Source organism: Anoplopoma fimbria, chromosome 23 (genome assembly GCF_027596085.1).
Source record: "Anoplopoma fimbria isolate UVic2021 breed Golden Eagle Sablefish chromosome 23, Afim_UVic_2022, whole genome shotgun sequence".
Classification (NCBI taxonomy): Eukaryota; Metazoa; Chordata; class Actinopteri; order Perciformes; family Anoplopomatidae; genus Anoplopoma; species Anoplopoma fimbria.
In genome coordinates, this window is record NC_072471.1 from 10,801,999 (window position 1) to 10,818,613 (window position 16,615).

The 16,615-nt window shown below is 39.6% G+C and overlaps 1 protein-coding gene across 1 annotated transcript in view; it reads right to left on the bottom strand.

Moving 5' to 3' along the window:
- Positions 1–16,615, bottom strand: part of grm8a (glutamate receptor, metabotropic 8a) — a 205,631-nt gene that overhangs the window by 31,414 nt on the left and 157,602 nt on the right. The window contains exon 6 of the mRNA XM_054624394.1: positions 13,019–13,222. Coding sequence (XP_054480369.1) covers positions 13,019–13,222 — 204 coding nt within the window. The remainder of the gene's footprint in view (positions 1–13,018; positions 13,223–16,615) is intronic.

Genomic DNA, 16,615 nt, shown 5'->3' on the forward strand with positions numbered 1-16,615 from the left:
ATATAATAGGCATGACAGGAGCTGGCAGCACCTAGCCAATATGTTGGGAAAACAGGTAGCTGACAACCCCTCATCAGCTCTGATTAATGTTTTGGTTTAAGAGATGCATGGATAGGTTCACTGGCCTAATTAATTTTCATTTGGGTTTTGTTGTGTTTATTCACACTTTTTTTTTCTACAAAAGGATCTTGTTGGTTGAGCTATGTGGAATTTGACTGAGTTGCTACAATTCAGCCTAAACTAACAAAAATAAAATAACCATGCACAGTTTTATTGTTTTACTTTAAGAACGTTTCATCACAGATAAATTGGGGCGAGTAAAAGACAAAGAAATACTGCCTTTTGGTTGTACTGTCTGCTTCTGCCAACAGTCAAGTTGCAGTTTACATCCATGACATCCATTTTATCCCTTTAGACAAAAAAAAAAAAAAAACATGACCTTTGACCACAGAATTATAATTAGTTCATCCTTGAAGTCAGGTGGATGTTTGTGCCAGGTTGGAGAAATTCCCACCAAGCTTTTGTCCAATATCATGTTCACGAAAATGAGATTGACGGAGGGGGAACCCGACAACGTAACGTCTGCGGCCACGTCTTTTACCAGCTTGGGGGCATGAAAATACAACAGTTAAATCAGCGAATGTGTTAATTTACTCCGGCTGCACTGCGTTTTCGATGTGGGAGCAGTTACATACAAACACGTAGCTTTTAACAATCTCTTGCTTTAGTTGCCATGACCTCGAAAGATGTATTATTTACCTGTTACCCTGGCTACATACTACCACCTCATTAGGTAGCAAGATGCTGCACTACCTCAAACATGTTTCTGACATAACCTGAAAGTTAAACACATTGTTGTTCCAACAAAAACAACCAAACCAGTCACACATTGTGTAACATTGTCGACATGTGTTTCTCCATGTCGACACTCGTAGATGTTATTTCCATATCACTGAATGGGCATTTGGCATGGAGTTCCTTTGTGTTCAATGTAGTAATTCTTGTTTCTCACTGCCATCTGTGCTTTAATGATAACTTTTTGTTATAACTTTTATGCACAAAGGATTCAATTTTGAAGAAAAACTTGTCCTTGTCTAGCTTTTTGCCAGACACAATACGAAATATAATTATACCATAGAAGTGCATTTTGATATACTGTACCATTTTTATTCCTTACAGTCTTCATTGTACGTTTAACAGAACACAAATATCTTTACTGTAACTGTTGATAACATTGTCACTATTCTATCCTAAAATACCTGTTCTTTGAGGACAGATTCAATTATTTTGATGCTAATTTCTTATTATTATTCATTTGACATAACCTTAAAGCAAGCTGACAAGTTGCTTAATGACACGGGTAGTGCTAGAAAAGGCCAGAGGGCAAATGCACATTAACACAATACAATTGTTTTTGTTCCTCTGAGGGAAATAACAGTGAAATCTATGAGTTTCATTTCTAATTTGGGGGAGGTTGGGTACTCAGATTGGGCAGCTTGAGCGTGGTGAGAATGGTTGACACTTCTAGTTAAAGGAGAGTGAGCATGTGTGCGTTTGGAAGTTCAAGAGTATGTTTTCCTAGACTTAGTTCAACTATCCAGGTTCTCTCACTGCAACAGCAAGGCACCATGGTGACACCGGCATAAGCTCTGCTGAAGTGTCCCTGAGCAAGATAATGTTTCCCTAACTGCCAGAGGCACTGCTCTGTAGCTTCCCCGCAGAGGCAGAGGATTTCCCTTTGGGGATCAACAACAGAGCATCACAAGAAACCCACAACTCTCACAACTTTCCCTATTGATTTGCAAGGGAAGCTCACCTTTTGCTTCAATAATGTAACAGTATATCTGCTAACGAATGAAAGATTTCATTCAATGAAAGCATGGTGAGTTTAAATCTAGCTGAAATGGACTGGCAGACAGAGACAAACCTGCAGTAGGAGAATAAGGGTGAAACACTAATACTGGCACAGGAAAGTAGATGAAAAATTGATTAGCTTTGCCACTACGTTTCAATATACTAAATGTCAGCCGCATCCGTCTGAATCTGAAAAGATGAAATTAATAAAAGATTTAAGGATAGACGTGAGCAAGACATCAGAAAAGCCTAAACACTAAGCCAGTAATTCTTACAGCTACAGAGAGGCAAAATAAGAGCAAAAAGATGAAAAAAACAATGAGTGACAGAGGAAGATAGAAGTAAAAAAAAAGGAGAGTAACAGGTCTGCGGGAAAGCATCAAACCCTGTCTATCTGACAGATAGACACAGATACACAAGGATTGGATGAAAGCAAAAGAAGAGATGGAAAATGAGGGTGAACAAGGGAGAATATGTGCGAATATCACATATCTAGCAAACGGAAAAGCTCCAAACTTTCTTAGTTTGACAGACAAAGGGGGAAAACAATTTGTGGGGAACTGCAGCACTGTATGAAAATATGTTTCAGCATAGGCCTTAAAACTTCCCTAGCTGACAGAGATAGAAACAGTTAGATTGAAGGAGAGGGGCCGAGAGTGTTTGAGCAACCGCTCCCTGTTACTAGAGCTAGAAAAGCCAGTGAGACAATAGAAGTATAAAAAGAGAGATGGATGGAGAGATAAAAAAGAGACTATTTAGAAGAGGAAGACGCAGGAGGGCTGTAATAAAGCCCTCAGCCTTGCCTAGTTCACTTTGGAAATTCTCAGGTTGAATAGCAAGCCTTCATATCAGAGTCTAAATGTTTATGATGGGGATATGCAAAGATGAAAAAAAAAGATATGCAGCATGCATTAATAAAACATGGGTCCGTGTGTGTGTCTGCTGTTCGGAGTTTTTGCCAACAGGCTGCCATCTGTGTGAGCGGACGGACAGTGAAAGAGAATAAGAAATTACAGAAGAAAACTAATAATGAATGCTGAACTCATCCCGCAAAATAATGCCAGTTTCACAATAGTCTCCAGTGGAGGAAGTACCTGAAACTTAGCAGCTGGTTGACTTTAGACCCCATGGCTTATATCCACACTCCTTTCTGAATTTTTTTATCACATAAATGGACTCTTTTTGCAGTCTGTTTGCAGCCTCCTGCGAGCCAGTTATCACTGCTTGCTGTATAACCATCCTGATGGCCAACCCTCCCAGCTTCCACAGCAGCTGTTTCTCCTTCCTCTCCTCCCCTGCTCTCTCTCTTTACCTTCTAGCCTTGTTTCATCCCACCATTCTCCATCTTGAAACCACCACTTTGGCTCTCCTTTCTCCCCCTGTCTAACCATCCATACCTCTTAAACCTTTCTTCGTTTGTCAGCCTTTCTGTTATCACTATGTCTTGTCTGTGTAGGGAAAAAGGCAGACAAGGAGATAGTTTGTCAGAGAGAAACAGAGCATAAGATAGAACAGGCAAAAGGAACAATACATGTTTGAAGAGGATCCAGGATCACTGTCAATAGCAACGAAACATCGGCTAATGAGTGAAAGTGAAATTAAGATTGAGAGGGAGGACTTGAACAAAGGAAAGAATGTCGAGTTCGAGTAAACGAGAGGATTTTTACTGAAGACACACTGCGCAATTTGTTCAGACACACCTACTAATGCGAGAAAGCAGACTGTAAAACACAAGAGAGCTTTGTATTGCAATCACCAGTAATTACAGAAAAAAATAATTCAAGAAGCCTCCATCTGTGTCATGATCTGCTTCTGCTGCAGTGTTAGAAAGAGAGAAGGGTAAAAACAAAAGCGATAAAAAAGAGGGAGAGGGACACTATTTAGTTGATCAAAAGAGACATAACAGCCTGGACCGGGGAATGGAAATACAATTTAGAGGGAATGAAAGCGAGGGAGAGGAGAAATAAACAAAATGAGAAACAAGGAGTTGCATTACCAGACTTGGCACAGGAAAAGAGAGGGTGAATAGTAATGATGATGGTATTACATGAGTTTCAGACTTTTGTAGTAGCCCATGAGATACAGCCCAATATTATATTACACATAAGTATTGCCCTGCAGCATATCTTTCAGTTTATATGAGATACAGAAAGAACTTTCCAGCTTTTTGAACTCGTCCCTTTAAAAGGACAAAGCCATAAAACACACACAGCCACAGTTGCTATGTACACAATATATCCATAACCCTCCACTGTTTATTATTCATAAATTGCTATGTCCTTTTTTTACCAATCCCTTTGTCCCTAGCTCCATCCATCCATCCATCCATCCCAACAGTACAGTATGTCATGTATGTCTGTCTGTCAGAAGATTAGGTGTGACTGTATTTTTCCTATCTCCACAGCTGAAAGACTCACATTTTATCTGGTTAAATCTACTCTCCCTCAACAACACTTTCATGACAGGATGTATATATTTGCTGTCAAAAAGCTGCAGAGATGTGAGATTTAGTGGTGTCTTAGGATATGCAATAACAACTTGTATTTCCCATCTCTCGTTTTATCAAACTCAATTCAACTCCAATCCGAGGTTGGTTTTATGTCTGCGTGGATACATGTCTGCCTGTCTGCTGCATTCATTTTGGATTTCTGTTTGATTGCTTTAATATCTGCCTATTCTTATTCGGTTTTCCCCCTTGCAGAAATAAGCTTATCACATTTACAAGAGGTAATATATAACACTGGGAAGATAATTAGGAGACTAATAGAAAACACCATATGGAGGAATACAGGCAATATACACTCAAAAAATGAGCTGTCTGTCTGCATGGCAGTAAATTGATAGTATATGATCTGACTTTCCGTTTGGGCAGTCATTCTCTTAACACATTGAAATAATTCCCGAACCAAGTATACAGCTTCAGCTTACAGTGGATGTGAATTGTTTCTCATGGGGTTTACACTGCAAGGGAGCACTACCAATGTAGCAAAGGTGATCCCACCTGCACCAGGTGGGATACAATGTCAATAATCTCCTTCTTACTACCTGCAGCTTGTAAGGAAGCAGCAGGTAGTAAGTAGGAGATCATGTGAGAGTCTAAGGAGTTATGTCCATGTCTGTGTGCCAGAGGGACAGACGTGAACTCACAGAAGACCAGCATGAAATAATGTAATTTATTCATCAAATCTAAACATTTTAATGTAGGATGCTTGATATAATTGGATATTTTGATTATTATTTCACAGTGACATAGTATGGCATTCACAGAAATCTTCGTTTTCTTGCAATGAGAGGGTCGATACAGATGTAAGGTATGAAGCTAAAGCCGGGAGGCGATAAGCTTAGCTTAGCATGATGGCTGGAAGCAGTGAGCCTGGCTTTCTCCAAACCTCTGTATCAGATACATTTTGCAAACCACTCTAAAACCACAAGATATACTGTGTTAATCAGTGACCTTTAGTTGGTTTACAAACAGATTTTTAAAGTTCGGACATAGGCAGGCTTACACTGTAAAATGTAATAAGTTGACTTTACTTAAAAAAAGTAAGGAAACCGATTGCCTCACAATTTCTAAGTAAAGTAGCTCATTCATTTTAAGTTGTTAAAACTTGAAATAAGAAAAATTAAATTGCTTATTTTAGGCAACTCCCGTCATTGCAGTAACCTTTAGTATAGCTAACTGAAAATCATTAGTTAGGTTAACTATAAAATGTCCATTCAGACAACTTAAAGATCTGAGTGAAGTTAACTGAAAATCATTAGTTAGGTTAACTATAAAATGTCCATTCAGACAATTTAAAGATCTGAGTGAAGTTAACTCAAATGTCCATTCAGACAACTTAAATATCTGAGTGAAGCTAACTCAAAATCATTAATTAGATTGACTATCAAATGTCCATTCAGACAACTTAAAGATCTGAGTTATATTAAGTAAGCATTACTCATAAGAAAAAGTTATCCTTACTAGTCGAAGCATTCACATTACTAGGAAATTATCAGGAACACTTTAAAGTAAGCTGAACTACAAAGTGTAAGCTGTTGAAATAAAGATAGAGAACAGTTCTAACGGAAGACAGAGAGTTTATTTATAAGAAAAACAAATGTGTGTTTGGCATTTTGTTAAAGCTCATACATAGTGCTCAAAACGCTGGACATGTTTCCAAATTAAGTTAAGAAATTCTAATACAACAGATCTGACTTCCCCCTTATAATGTAAACAATTGAAATGGAAATGATTTGTTTTGGAACAAATACTATTGTTCAATATGATGAACACACTTTTGTTTGTCTTGTGTAAAAGTTTAGAGCAGCAGTAGGTAACTTTTACAAGAACAACATTTTATCATATTTGCTCAAACTGTCTCTTTATCCTGACATTAGTGCAAGGAAAAGGACAGACAGAGTGAAAAAAACAGGTTCCTCTGTTTGCTTTTAGTGTTCCTAATGGCATTTGCAAGATTCCACCGCACCCGCAGAAAAACAACCAAGCCGATGAGTCTCTAACGCAGCTGTCAATCACTGCATGTGAATTTCAATTGAACTGTCAGACTATAGGCAGATGATCAAATATGAATCAAGATTCTGTTACTTTACTTTACCGGGTCCCCATGTAGTACGTAAGTCGACAGTCGGAACAACAGACCAGAGCTAACTGTCTCATTTTACAGCTTAACAGTACACTAAATTAGGTTTCTGAGATGAGAAATAGGCAATGCAGTAACAGAATCTTGCATTAGAGAATGCTCAGCTCTGATTGGTTGTTTTCCTTTGGGTGAGGTGGCGTAGTGGCTATGGCGTAGTGGAGAGCAAGGTAGTTCTCCAATCAGAAGGTCGGTGGTTCGATACCCGGCTTCAGCAGTCGGTTTGTCATTAAAACACTAAATTCTCAATAGTGTAAGGTAATCTGCATCATCCCACTAATTATACACCTGCAGTACAACACACGGTGGGCGGCTGTGGCGTACTGGAGAGCAAGGTAGTTCTCCAATCAGAAGGTCGGTGGTTCAATACCCGGGTTCGGCAGTCGATGTGTCCTTGGGCAAGACACTTAACCCCAAGTTGCTCCCGAAGGCTTGCCATCGGTGTGGACTGGATGTTGCATGAATGTTAGTTAGAGTCTGATGGTGGCACCTTGCATGGTAGCCTGTCATCAGTGTGTGAATGGGTGAATGATATGTAATATACTACTGATTGTAAGTCGCTTTGGATAAAAGCGTCTGCTAAATGACTGTAATGTAATGTAAATGTAATGAATCGTGCAAATGCCATTTGGAGCACTAAAGAAGGTAGAGGAACCTGACTTTTTCCCAGATTATCTGTTTGTCAGCATATAGTGACAGTTAAGGCACATATGGCAACGTTATTTTTTAAAGTTACTTAAAAAAAAACTGCAGCTTTGAAAGGGAAAACATTTTTTACAAGTTTTTTACATAAACAAGGCAATACATTTATTTTAGGCTTTTGTCAGTGTTTTGTATTCAGATCCTATACGAACTGAAATACTGCCAACCAAGCTTGAAATTACTATAGAAAAATAACATACCGTTACCTGCACTGTCTTAATCTTGACATAAACTTCCTCAACTTTTAGAAAATACAAATGCCTTTCATCACACTGATGAGAAATGGTGAACCGCTCTCTTTATGCTACCCAAGGCCCCATGCCTCTACCTCCATTTTGAGCAGGCAGACACAAGTCAACAGACTTGTGATATCAATTATCTCATCCATTTAAAAAAACAAAAACTAACGATTATTTTCAGTATTAATTAATCTGCCAATCATTTTTCAATTAATTGAGTAATAATTGCGTATAAAATGTAAATGACCCATACTTGAATATTTAGAACCTGCACCTTGGCATTTTTTCTAGAAAAATGACTAAAATGATTTATTGATAATCAAAGTTGAAGCTCTAAAGTCTATTTTCCAAAATGTCCTGTTTTGTAAAGACCCCATTACAGTTCGGTAATACACATTTCCATGACTGCTTAAGAGTGCAGCTGTAGCCCTCAGATAGCTGTTCTGTCAAGCTGAGTGACTCAGATATCACAGGTTCTATAGCCAGGACTATTATCACTTACCTTCTGTATCAATAGAGTTATTCACACAATACGGGTGCTGTTACTTTAAGTGTCACTGTACATTTTTTTTATTTATTGTTTCTATTCTGTTGTGTCTGCTGTCAGACAACAGCCCAACACTAGAAAAACATTTATTGGTTTGGATAGAGAACTGTGGTCATACCTTAACACTTGTATAGTGTGTTGTTTATCAAATAATAATTGCAAAACAACTGAGAAAAAACTAAATGTATCAAATGTAATTTCAACACTATTATTGGACATGACCTATGTTCACCATCAGTCAGACAACTCCCTCCTCTTACATTGTTTTGGATGAAAGTCAAACATTATCTTTCTCTCCATCTTCTTCCAAAGGTTGCCCTGACCCAGCAAAGTTTACCATCTTTGAGTTCGTACGCCTACTGTTTCACCATTCCTCTCTCTATTTGCCTTTCTCCTCTGCTATCTTTCTCCCAAGATGGAACTTAAAGTTAAAGACCGTTCCTGTCTCTCCCATCACTTTCTTTCCAATGCCATACAATATAAAATCCACCGTTCTCAATGTTTTCTCATAGTTTCTTGATTCTCAAGGTCATGGTGCCATGGCAAAGTGTGATATATCTGAGTCAGGACATCCTCTCTGTGTCTCTCCCTCTCTTCCTTTTTTAGTTTACCCAGCTAAAGTCATCGAGTATTGCATGATTCTATTTCACTCTAACTATGACAATTCTTTTTTCCTTGCCAAATGAAGGAATTGAAGAGGACTCTTTACATCTTTTTGCTGTAATTACCAAAGTCCATCTTGCTTCCATCTCTCTTGGCCAACACAACCTCTCTCATTGTCTTTTTCAGGTCCCTCCTGTCGATCAGCTCTCACATGTTCCTGGCCAGATGTCTATTTTGTTTTCATCTATGTCCCCTGATTCTCTTTTCCTTCCACCTGCACCACACCCTCCTCTCTTCTTCATATGTTCTTCCCTCCATCTTCCTCCAAGGTCATCTCCACTCCCAAAAGCCCCTCTGTCTACTTCATTCCCTCTTCCTCTGTCCATCATTAATGCCTGGTCAAGTTCATCATCTTAAAGCAAGTTACTCCTCTAGTGCCAGCTCCCTCTCTCTCTCTCTCTCTCTCTGAGGTCATTAGGAGTTCATCATCCCCTACTTCTCTTTCTCCCTTAGGTTGTACAAGCAGGTATAGAGTTCATCATCTCCCCTCTAATTAGTGCAAGACGGTTCCCATGGTGAAGTCTATCTTGTCTCACAGCAGGAGATATTACATGGCAGTGATAACCCCACACTGAGAGTGCTTTATTGCATGAAAAAACACTAACACACTTGTGTGGAGGATAAAAGTATGGAGATGTCATCATAGTTGCTCTTCTGTTCTGACTTTGCTAACCAACCCATCCTAAACTTTACACACAATATTACAATCCAAAAGTACTCAACTGCTGAATTTGAAAAAGGGCAATCATGATCACAAATGGTACCCTTGTGTGCAATTCCATCAGCTGACATCGCACTGCACTAAAGAGCAGGCAAGGAAGTAGTAAAAGAAGTGGTCTTTGATTCGTTAGATCTGGACTAACAAATGGGACTTGTATTTAGGGGGACTCGAACTTTAGATCAAATTACCAAATCATGACAACAAGTTGTAAACACTGTTGTGGCCGAGCAAGGTGTCTGTCTGATAAAAATATGCGTAGGGATCTAAAATGCAAAAGCCAAGTGATTTCAGAACAAAATATATTCAAATTTATTACAATCGATTCACCACAAAAATGTGACAATCTGCTCTAAACCTAAAAAAGATAAACAGAAACAAATGGGAAAAGGCTTAATAAATGAAGTGATGAGTCAATACCTTTAGAGCGTAGGAGTGGTAGGAGAGAGGAAGAGAACACAAGAGCAACTGAGTCTGACAGAGAGCTAAAAAGACAGAGAGGGTCTGTGAAAGGGAGACAATAGAGAGAACGAGGCAGCAAAAGGTGGAGACAAGTGAAGGACAGAGACATGAAATAAAGAAGTGAACAAGATTATACAGCAACAAAAGAGAAAGAGTGTTCGGCAAAGAAACAGCAGCGGCTGTGCTTGAAAAGCTACTTTGGGATGTACTTACAACCAACAAAGCCAGGCGAATGTGAAAAGGCCAAGTCAAACCGAGGGGGCAACAGGAACAATGTGTGTTGGTTCGACATGAACAGGCTCCTAACCAGACTGAGTTACCATTCTGAACAAGAAAAGTAATTCAATTAAAAACTTGTTATTCGCAACAGAAGCACACACATTGATGAAATTGTTTTGTTCTGTGTGAATCACAGTTATTTTAGTTTCACTTTATCAAACAATTTAAAAACTTTCAGGATTTTCTTTTTAATTCCATTCCAGCTTTCTGAGTTACTGGCAATATCTATTCGGTGTTGTATTTGTATGGACTTGTTGCAAATAGTTTTTTTGTTTTTCAGATTAGTTTTGCTAAAGTTTATGAAATAAGAACTACAAAACGCACTGAGAATTTAGAATTAGACAAGGACAAGGATGCCCCACTAACATTTTTAGGTGGTTGTATTAATCAAACAGACCCTGATTCAACAGAGAGCATTGGTCATCTTTCCAGTTAGTTTGATTGATGATGGCTCTGGCCACTCCAGCATTTATCTTACGGTCTGTTGATTAAAGCTCTTTCTGTCTTTAGTTATAACCCTAGATGTGCAAGAAGAAGAAAACTTCAGATTTATAATAAAATATAAATATTCAAATATGTTTTTTCCTTGCATAATTTTTCCCTGTACAGTTTAATTCAACTGAAAGTGGAAAATGCAGATGCATGTGCATACATCACTGTTTATTATGATTAAATGCTGAATGTTGCTTTTTGCACAATATACCTACTAAGGGTTGAACACCTCCTAATAATCAAATTTTCCTTGTGTCCCAATATGGGGAAATTTTGCAGTCACTTGCCAAATTTCCTTGTGTCCCCATATTGCTATTCTGCACCTCCCTTTCCGTTCTCGTCACTCTCGCCTTGTAGGTTTCACCTTCAAAGTTAAGTTGTCTTGAACCCAACAGGAGAACAATCACTGCCCTAGACGACTAGAAATTATCTTCCACCTCTTGCTCTTTCTTGTTCTCGTTATGTGGCACCTTGAAAGTTGAACTTGTATGGATCCCGAAAGAGCAGAAAGAGAATCCATGCTCCAGAAACTATAACTTATTCTCTCCATCTTTCTTTATGTGCCACAAACTAGACTAAGAGGGATAGAACTACCTTCAGCTTTGCCCTTTCTCTTCTTTAGTGTTATCAATGTCATGTCGACCCTAAACAGGTCGATAACAAAACTACTTTTAATTGGAACACACAAATATACCCAGGCATTAACACATAAACACAAATAAAGAAACATGCTTAAAAGCTTTAAATCTTGCCGGCTGCTGTCGATATAAAAAGAGTAACTGTACCAAGAGCAACCGAGCAACCCCTTTATCTGTCCGTTAGACAAACAGCAGAGAGGCTTATTAAACATTTTAATTCTTGCTTCTTTGGTATCAATGGTCCAGGACCAATCCACATTTTTCCATGTTTTAGACAATTGGACTTTTGGACAATTGGTTGATTTAAACAGGCATGCAAACTTATCAGGGGTGAAAAAGGTGACAAAGGGGGAAAGTTCTGGATAAAACTCACGATTTTAGCGTAGCAGAGTGCCAATCAAATGTTTTTTTAATCTGTCTAGGACTACTGCTGCTTCTGCTGTTACCATTATGCAACTGCCTTATAGTCCATAAAGCACTCAATGGCTTGGCTTGAGTATATTTCTGACTCGCTCACCGGCTAAAATCCGATCAGACCTCTCAGGTCATCAAACAGAGGTCTCCCAGCTGTACTCAGGGTTAGATCCAGGTACGGTGTGGGTGCCTTCAGTTACTGTGGTCCTGCCCTCTGGAACGAGCTGCCTGATGACATGAGGTCCACCACATGTCTGTGTCTGCATTCAACTCACAACTTTCCTATCTTTCTTTATCTTGAACTTTCTGTAGAGCTATCCTAAGGTGTCATAAACATATTATTTATATGCAATGACAAGTGCCTGTTCGATAACTTCAGCATCAAACATCAAGAAAAGTTTTCGCTCAATCTAATCTAGTTTAAGTTTTTATCTCAAAATACTGCCAGAGACTGTTACATTTCTTTGCAGGGCAACTTTCAGTCAGTGAGAAGGGGTTCAGTGATTCATTGGGGTATAAAGTTTGTGACCTTGTGGTTATGGGATGATTTCTCCACCCTCTAGGCCAGCTATAACAGAGATACACACCTGAGCACAAACCGGCTGTTGCAATATGAAAGTGCAATCCTCTCTTTGAATTGGTTTTCGACACTTCTGGCTATGACAGACAGCGATAGTACGGGTAACAACAAGCACTGACACATATTTTGCAGACATTCCCGCACCGACACATCCGTGCAATTTCAATCTTTCCTCTAATACTAAATCAGACAAGCATTCCTGTAATCTCAAATTAAGACTCCCTTGCTTTCATTCTGCCTAACGCATATGTTTTCCACACAATCCTTGACAGAAGAACACAGGAAATGAAAAGAAGACAGAAAAGCAGGTACCAGCGCATCAGGGAGAAAAATGGATTAATAAGAGAATATTCAAATGAGACGTCTGATATTATTTCGATGCAATTATAAATGTCTTTCACCCACCTTTTTTTTGTCAACGTTTGAGGAAGTCATGGAGAGAAGGGGAATTAAGTATTGAGCTCTACAGGCTCAAAGTTATACAAAAGAATAAGCAAAATATAACACGATAACATTTCTGGGGAAAGCAGCGAGATAAAATAATTTTGACAGTGAAAAGAACGTCTCATGACATGTTTTTATGATAAAGATTAGCAAAATTAGAGGCAGAACTGGGCTTATCGTTGGGAAAGTTTGAGCTGAATCGGTCAACTCAAGTTGGATAAACACCACAGGACTAATTGCTGCTAATCGAGTAGAGTCAATTTTGCTTTGTAAGATGTTATGGTAGCTCTGTGTGAGTCTGTGTGAGTATGCATAAATGTCTACATGTGCAGGTGGTATAACTCACCGTTGAAGTTGACAGCACGAATGTAGCTGAGCAGCTCTTTGCCGTCGATGCCGTTGGCCATGCGCGGGCAGAGGCCTGGGTATCCGTAGCATAGGTCCCGGTGCATGCGATGTAGAGCGTGGGCCATGGCGTACACCGCATCCATCACAAACTGAACCTTCCCCTCTTGTTCGTAGCTGGAATCACGACCAACTTTTTCTAAACCTGTCGGGGAAGAAGCGAGAGAGTGGTTAGAAGGGAAAATAAGTGAAATAAAAAGACATTCATCATTGCCGTCATGGCAGCCGTTTTGAATTTAAGTTGCGAACAGGGAACTGTCTAGGACGTCAAACACAGTCCAGCTACAGTGTGTTCCAGGACTGTGCAGCATGTACATCACAAAAAGGCCTGGAATGTGAACAATCAAGCAATGACGATTCCAGTTGGAGACCAAAGTAGGAGAAAGAAAAAAAAAAGAAGAAAAAATAGAAGAAAGGAACTCAAATTGGGGTGAAGCAACAAAAAACTTTAAAGGGGTAAAAGGGTGAAAAAGGGAGGTTGAAACCATAAGAAAAAGTACTTGTGCAAGACAGCTTGACCATCAGACAGGTAGCAGGGCACTTAGCCTGACAATGACAAATCACTCCTCTCGGTCCATTCTCACCCTGGTAGCAAAGTTGCAGAGGAGAGAACAACATGTTCCTTCTTTACATCTTATGAACCACTGTAAATGGCATTTCCTTGTAAGAAAGGAAGGTAAGAAAGTGCTCAGAGAAAACAAAATATACGTCATCCCCTCTCTGACTCATGTCACATGACAGTGGGTTGACTGCAGTTGAATTCTACACATTTAACCAAAATTGTAATGTTTTTCTGTTACGTGCATCATTTAAATGCACTCTAGTGTCTCTCCTGTGTGTCTGCCTTTTTATTCTAAAGCTACGTGGTTTATCTAGTTACTGCAGCCTTATTAATTACTGCAGAATCACGTTTAAGCTCATCAATTGGTGATAAAACAAATGTACTGGCCTTCATGCTTGTGGGCATGCACAGTGCACATACATGCATACACTCATAAACCCATGCCCTCTATGTCTCTGACTAATGCATGCACACAGACGTACACATGAAAAACCTCCTAGTTACAATTTATTGAGAGGGATTTCTGTAACGTCTCATTAGCATAATGACTTGATAAGAAAGAAGAACAGAGTGAAAATAATCCTGATGCACATTAGGATGGAAATAAGTAATTGATTGCGACATTCACTCCTGTTTTTCATGCAAAAGTTCAAGGAGTGGAACCGCATATGAAGTCCAAACATTACAAATTCATTATCTTTTCTTGTGTTACTTCTTATTTCTGCCTTATTCTCTGTCCCCCTCTTGTTCACTCGTTCTCCTCTCCAGTCCCTCTGTGTGTCATTTTCTCATATTGCCCCTCTTTCTGCCCTTCCCTCCACCGTCGTCCCCCCCCTCCTCACTGCCTTTGCCGAGGCTTTATTCACCCATTTCTTACAAGTAGCAGTCACCTTCAGGCAACACAAAGTGAATCAAACCCCGTCTGGGCTGAGTTGAATTAACAAGACCAGAGGCTCCTCAATCAATATGAGAATCCATAAGGAATTAATGGGGTCCTGAGAACGAAATCCAATCCATAGTTATAGATGGCTGCCGGGGTTTTTTGTTTGCATGTCTGTATTTGTGTCTTTGTTGTCGGGGGCGACTGGTGTGAGTCAGAGCATCAGTGGGAAGTGTGCCAGTACTGTCTGCAGGTCATGTGGTCCGACCAAGCAGCTGATTATTAAGTTCGACTAATCAAGTTTTCTCAATCCCTGGATATCAGAGCTGTTCAGTAGATATAAGAAGGCTAGGTGGATGTGTGTGGAGAAAGAAAAGGAAGACAAAGAATGAATGATCGGTGTATGTGTATCAGGAAAAAAAGAGATAGAGCGAGAGAACTAGCAGAGGAAAGAACAACTTTCTCTCTCTGCATGGAAAGCTTTTATTCAGCCTCACACGCTCATATTTTTGTCTCTGTCACCCTGATGCTCAACTCTGCACGGGGTTAACACAGCACTTATTCTGCTGCAGCATCATGCTCGCCATTCCTGTTTGCACTCTCCACCGCATGCTGGTGCACAGTAAAGCCACATATATTCTGAGCCGAAGCGCAACTCCTTCCCCGTCCGTCCAAAAAAATTCAAAACTGTAGCCATTCATTTTTTGGCCATACATTACTGGCTGTAACTTCTGTAGCTGGTTATGCTGAGGCAGTACAGCATTGATTGCATGAGCACACGCAGGGTGGTGATCCAGCAGGCCATGGTTTGAACACGAAGCAGACTGAGGCTGCGGGTCAACAGCCTCTTGAGTTGTGTCCAAGCACCAGGCATGAATAAACAACGTGTTGCTCGTCAGAGTTGGCCAACATGTTGTTTGGTTTATCACTGCCTTTAATTTAGCTTTCATTATAAAACCAGCTGCACAAATCACAGCAACCTTTGTTTATCCAGAGAATACATGCACCTTTTGGCCAACAACCTGCTCAATACAACACACATTCACACCTCAGTAGCCACACATTTAGTTTTCTAACCTCACAGCCAAATCGATATATACTTGTCTTTATTTCCTATCAGTGACCAACAAAAATAAAATACCCTTTACCACGTATGAATCTTTTATTCTGATTGTAAAAAGTAGCTTATTGCTGTTTTTCTTCTCTATAAAAACGCATTTTAAACCACAACCTTTTTATGGTGTGAGGCTGATACATGTCAAACAACACTACTGATTCTTAAAAGTTTTCTAGAGGTTTAAAAGTCTTGTCGTGCCCTGGGTTTGCTCTTGTAGCAGCCTCAGTAATGTGATTGATGTCGCTAAGCCCAGTCAACCCCCCTCTGTGAAGCAGGGTGAGATGAATACTATACTGGACCATCAGCTGCGTCTGGTTGAAACAAAAACCAATACAGAAGTGCAGCAAGGTGAAGCTAATGCAATTAACTGACTGGCTAACTGCCTTGATGGATCAAATTGGGAGTCAATTTACTGCTCTTGTCACTAATCTCAGGGCAACCAACGGCCCATTCAATGAATGTAGATTTAACATTAAACAGAGAGTTCATCGAAGTTGACACTCGGATATGTTCCAGCACTTTAGTCTACAGCACCAATTAAAATAGTACAGATCAACCATTTAAGCTATAGGCTGAAACAATTGAATTGTGCACTGTGAGGATTAAACCATTTAAACATATTTCCCGTATTTTTCCTCTCTGAGGGTAAAATAGTTTAATTCACAGCAAGCAAAATGAATTAAGAATGTATTTTTGGGAATGAAGCCCCTTTTAACTGAGTCATTCTTGTGGCTATGGTTTTTTGTGGCATTTGATTTCCATATGTTATGCGGATGCGTCAGTTTATCTTCTTCTAAGATTTAGGGAATTGAGCTATGGTTTAAGGTGGCTTGGTAGCTAAAACAACCAGCGAATGATTCATACAGAAACAAAAATAGTTTTTGTTTTGATGGTTAACCTCCACTGGGCTCAAAGACCCCGTGACATCACTGTTGGGTGTGGTTACAGGTGCAGCAAAGCACAAAGGTGAAGCCAGCTG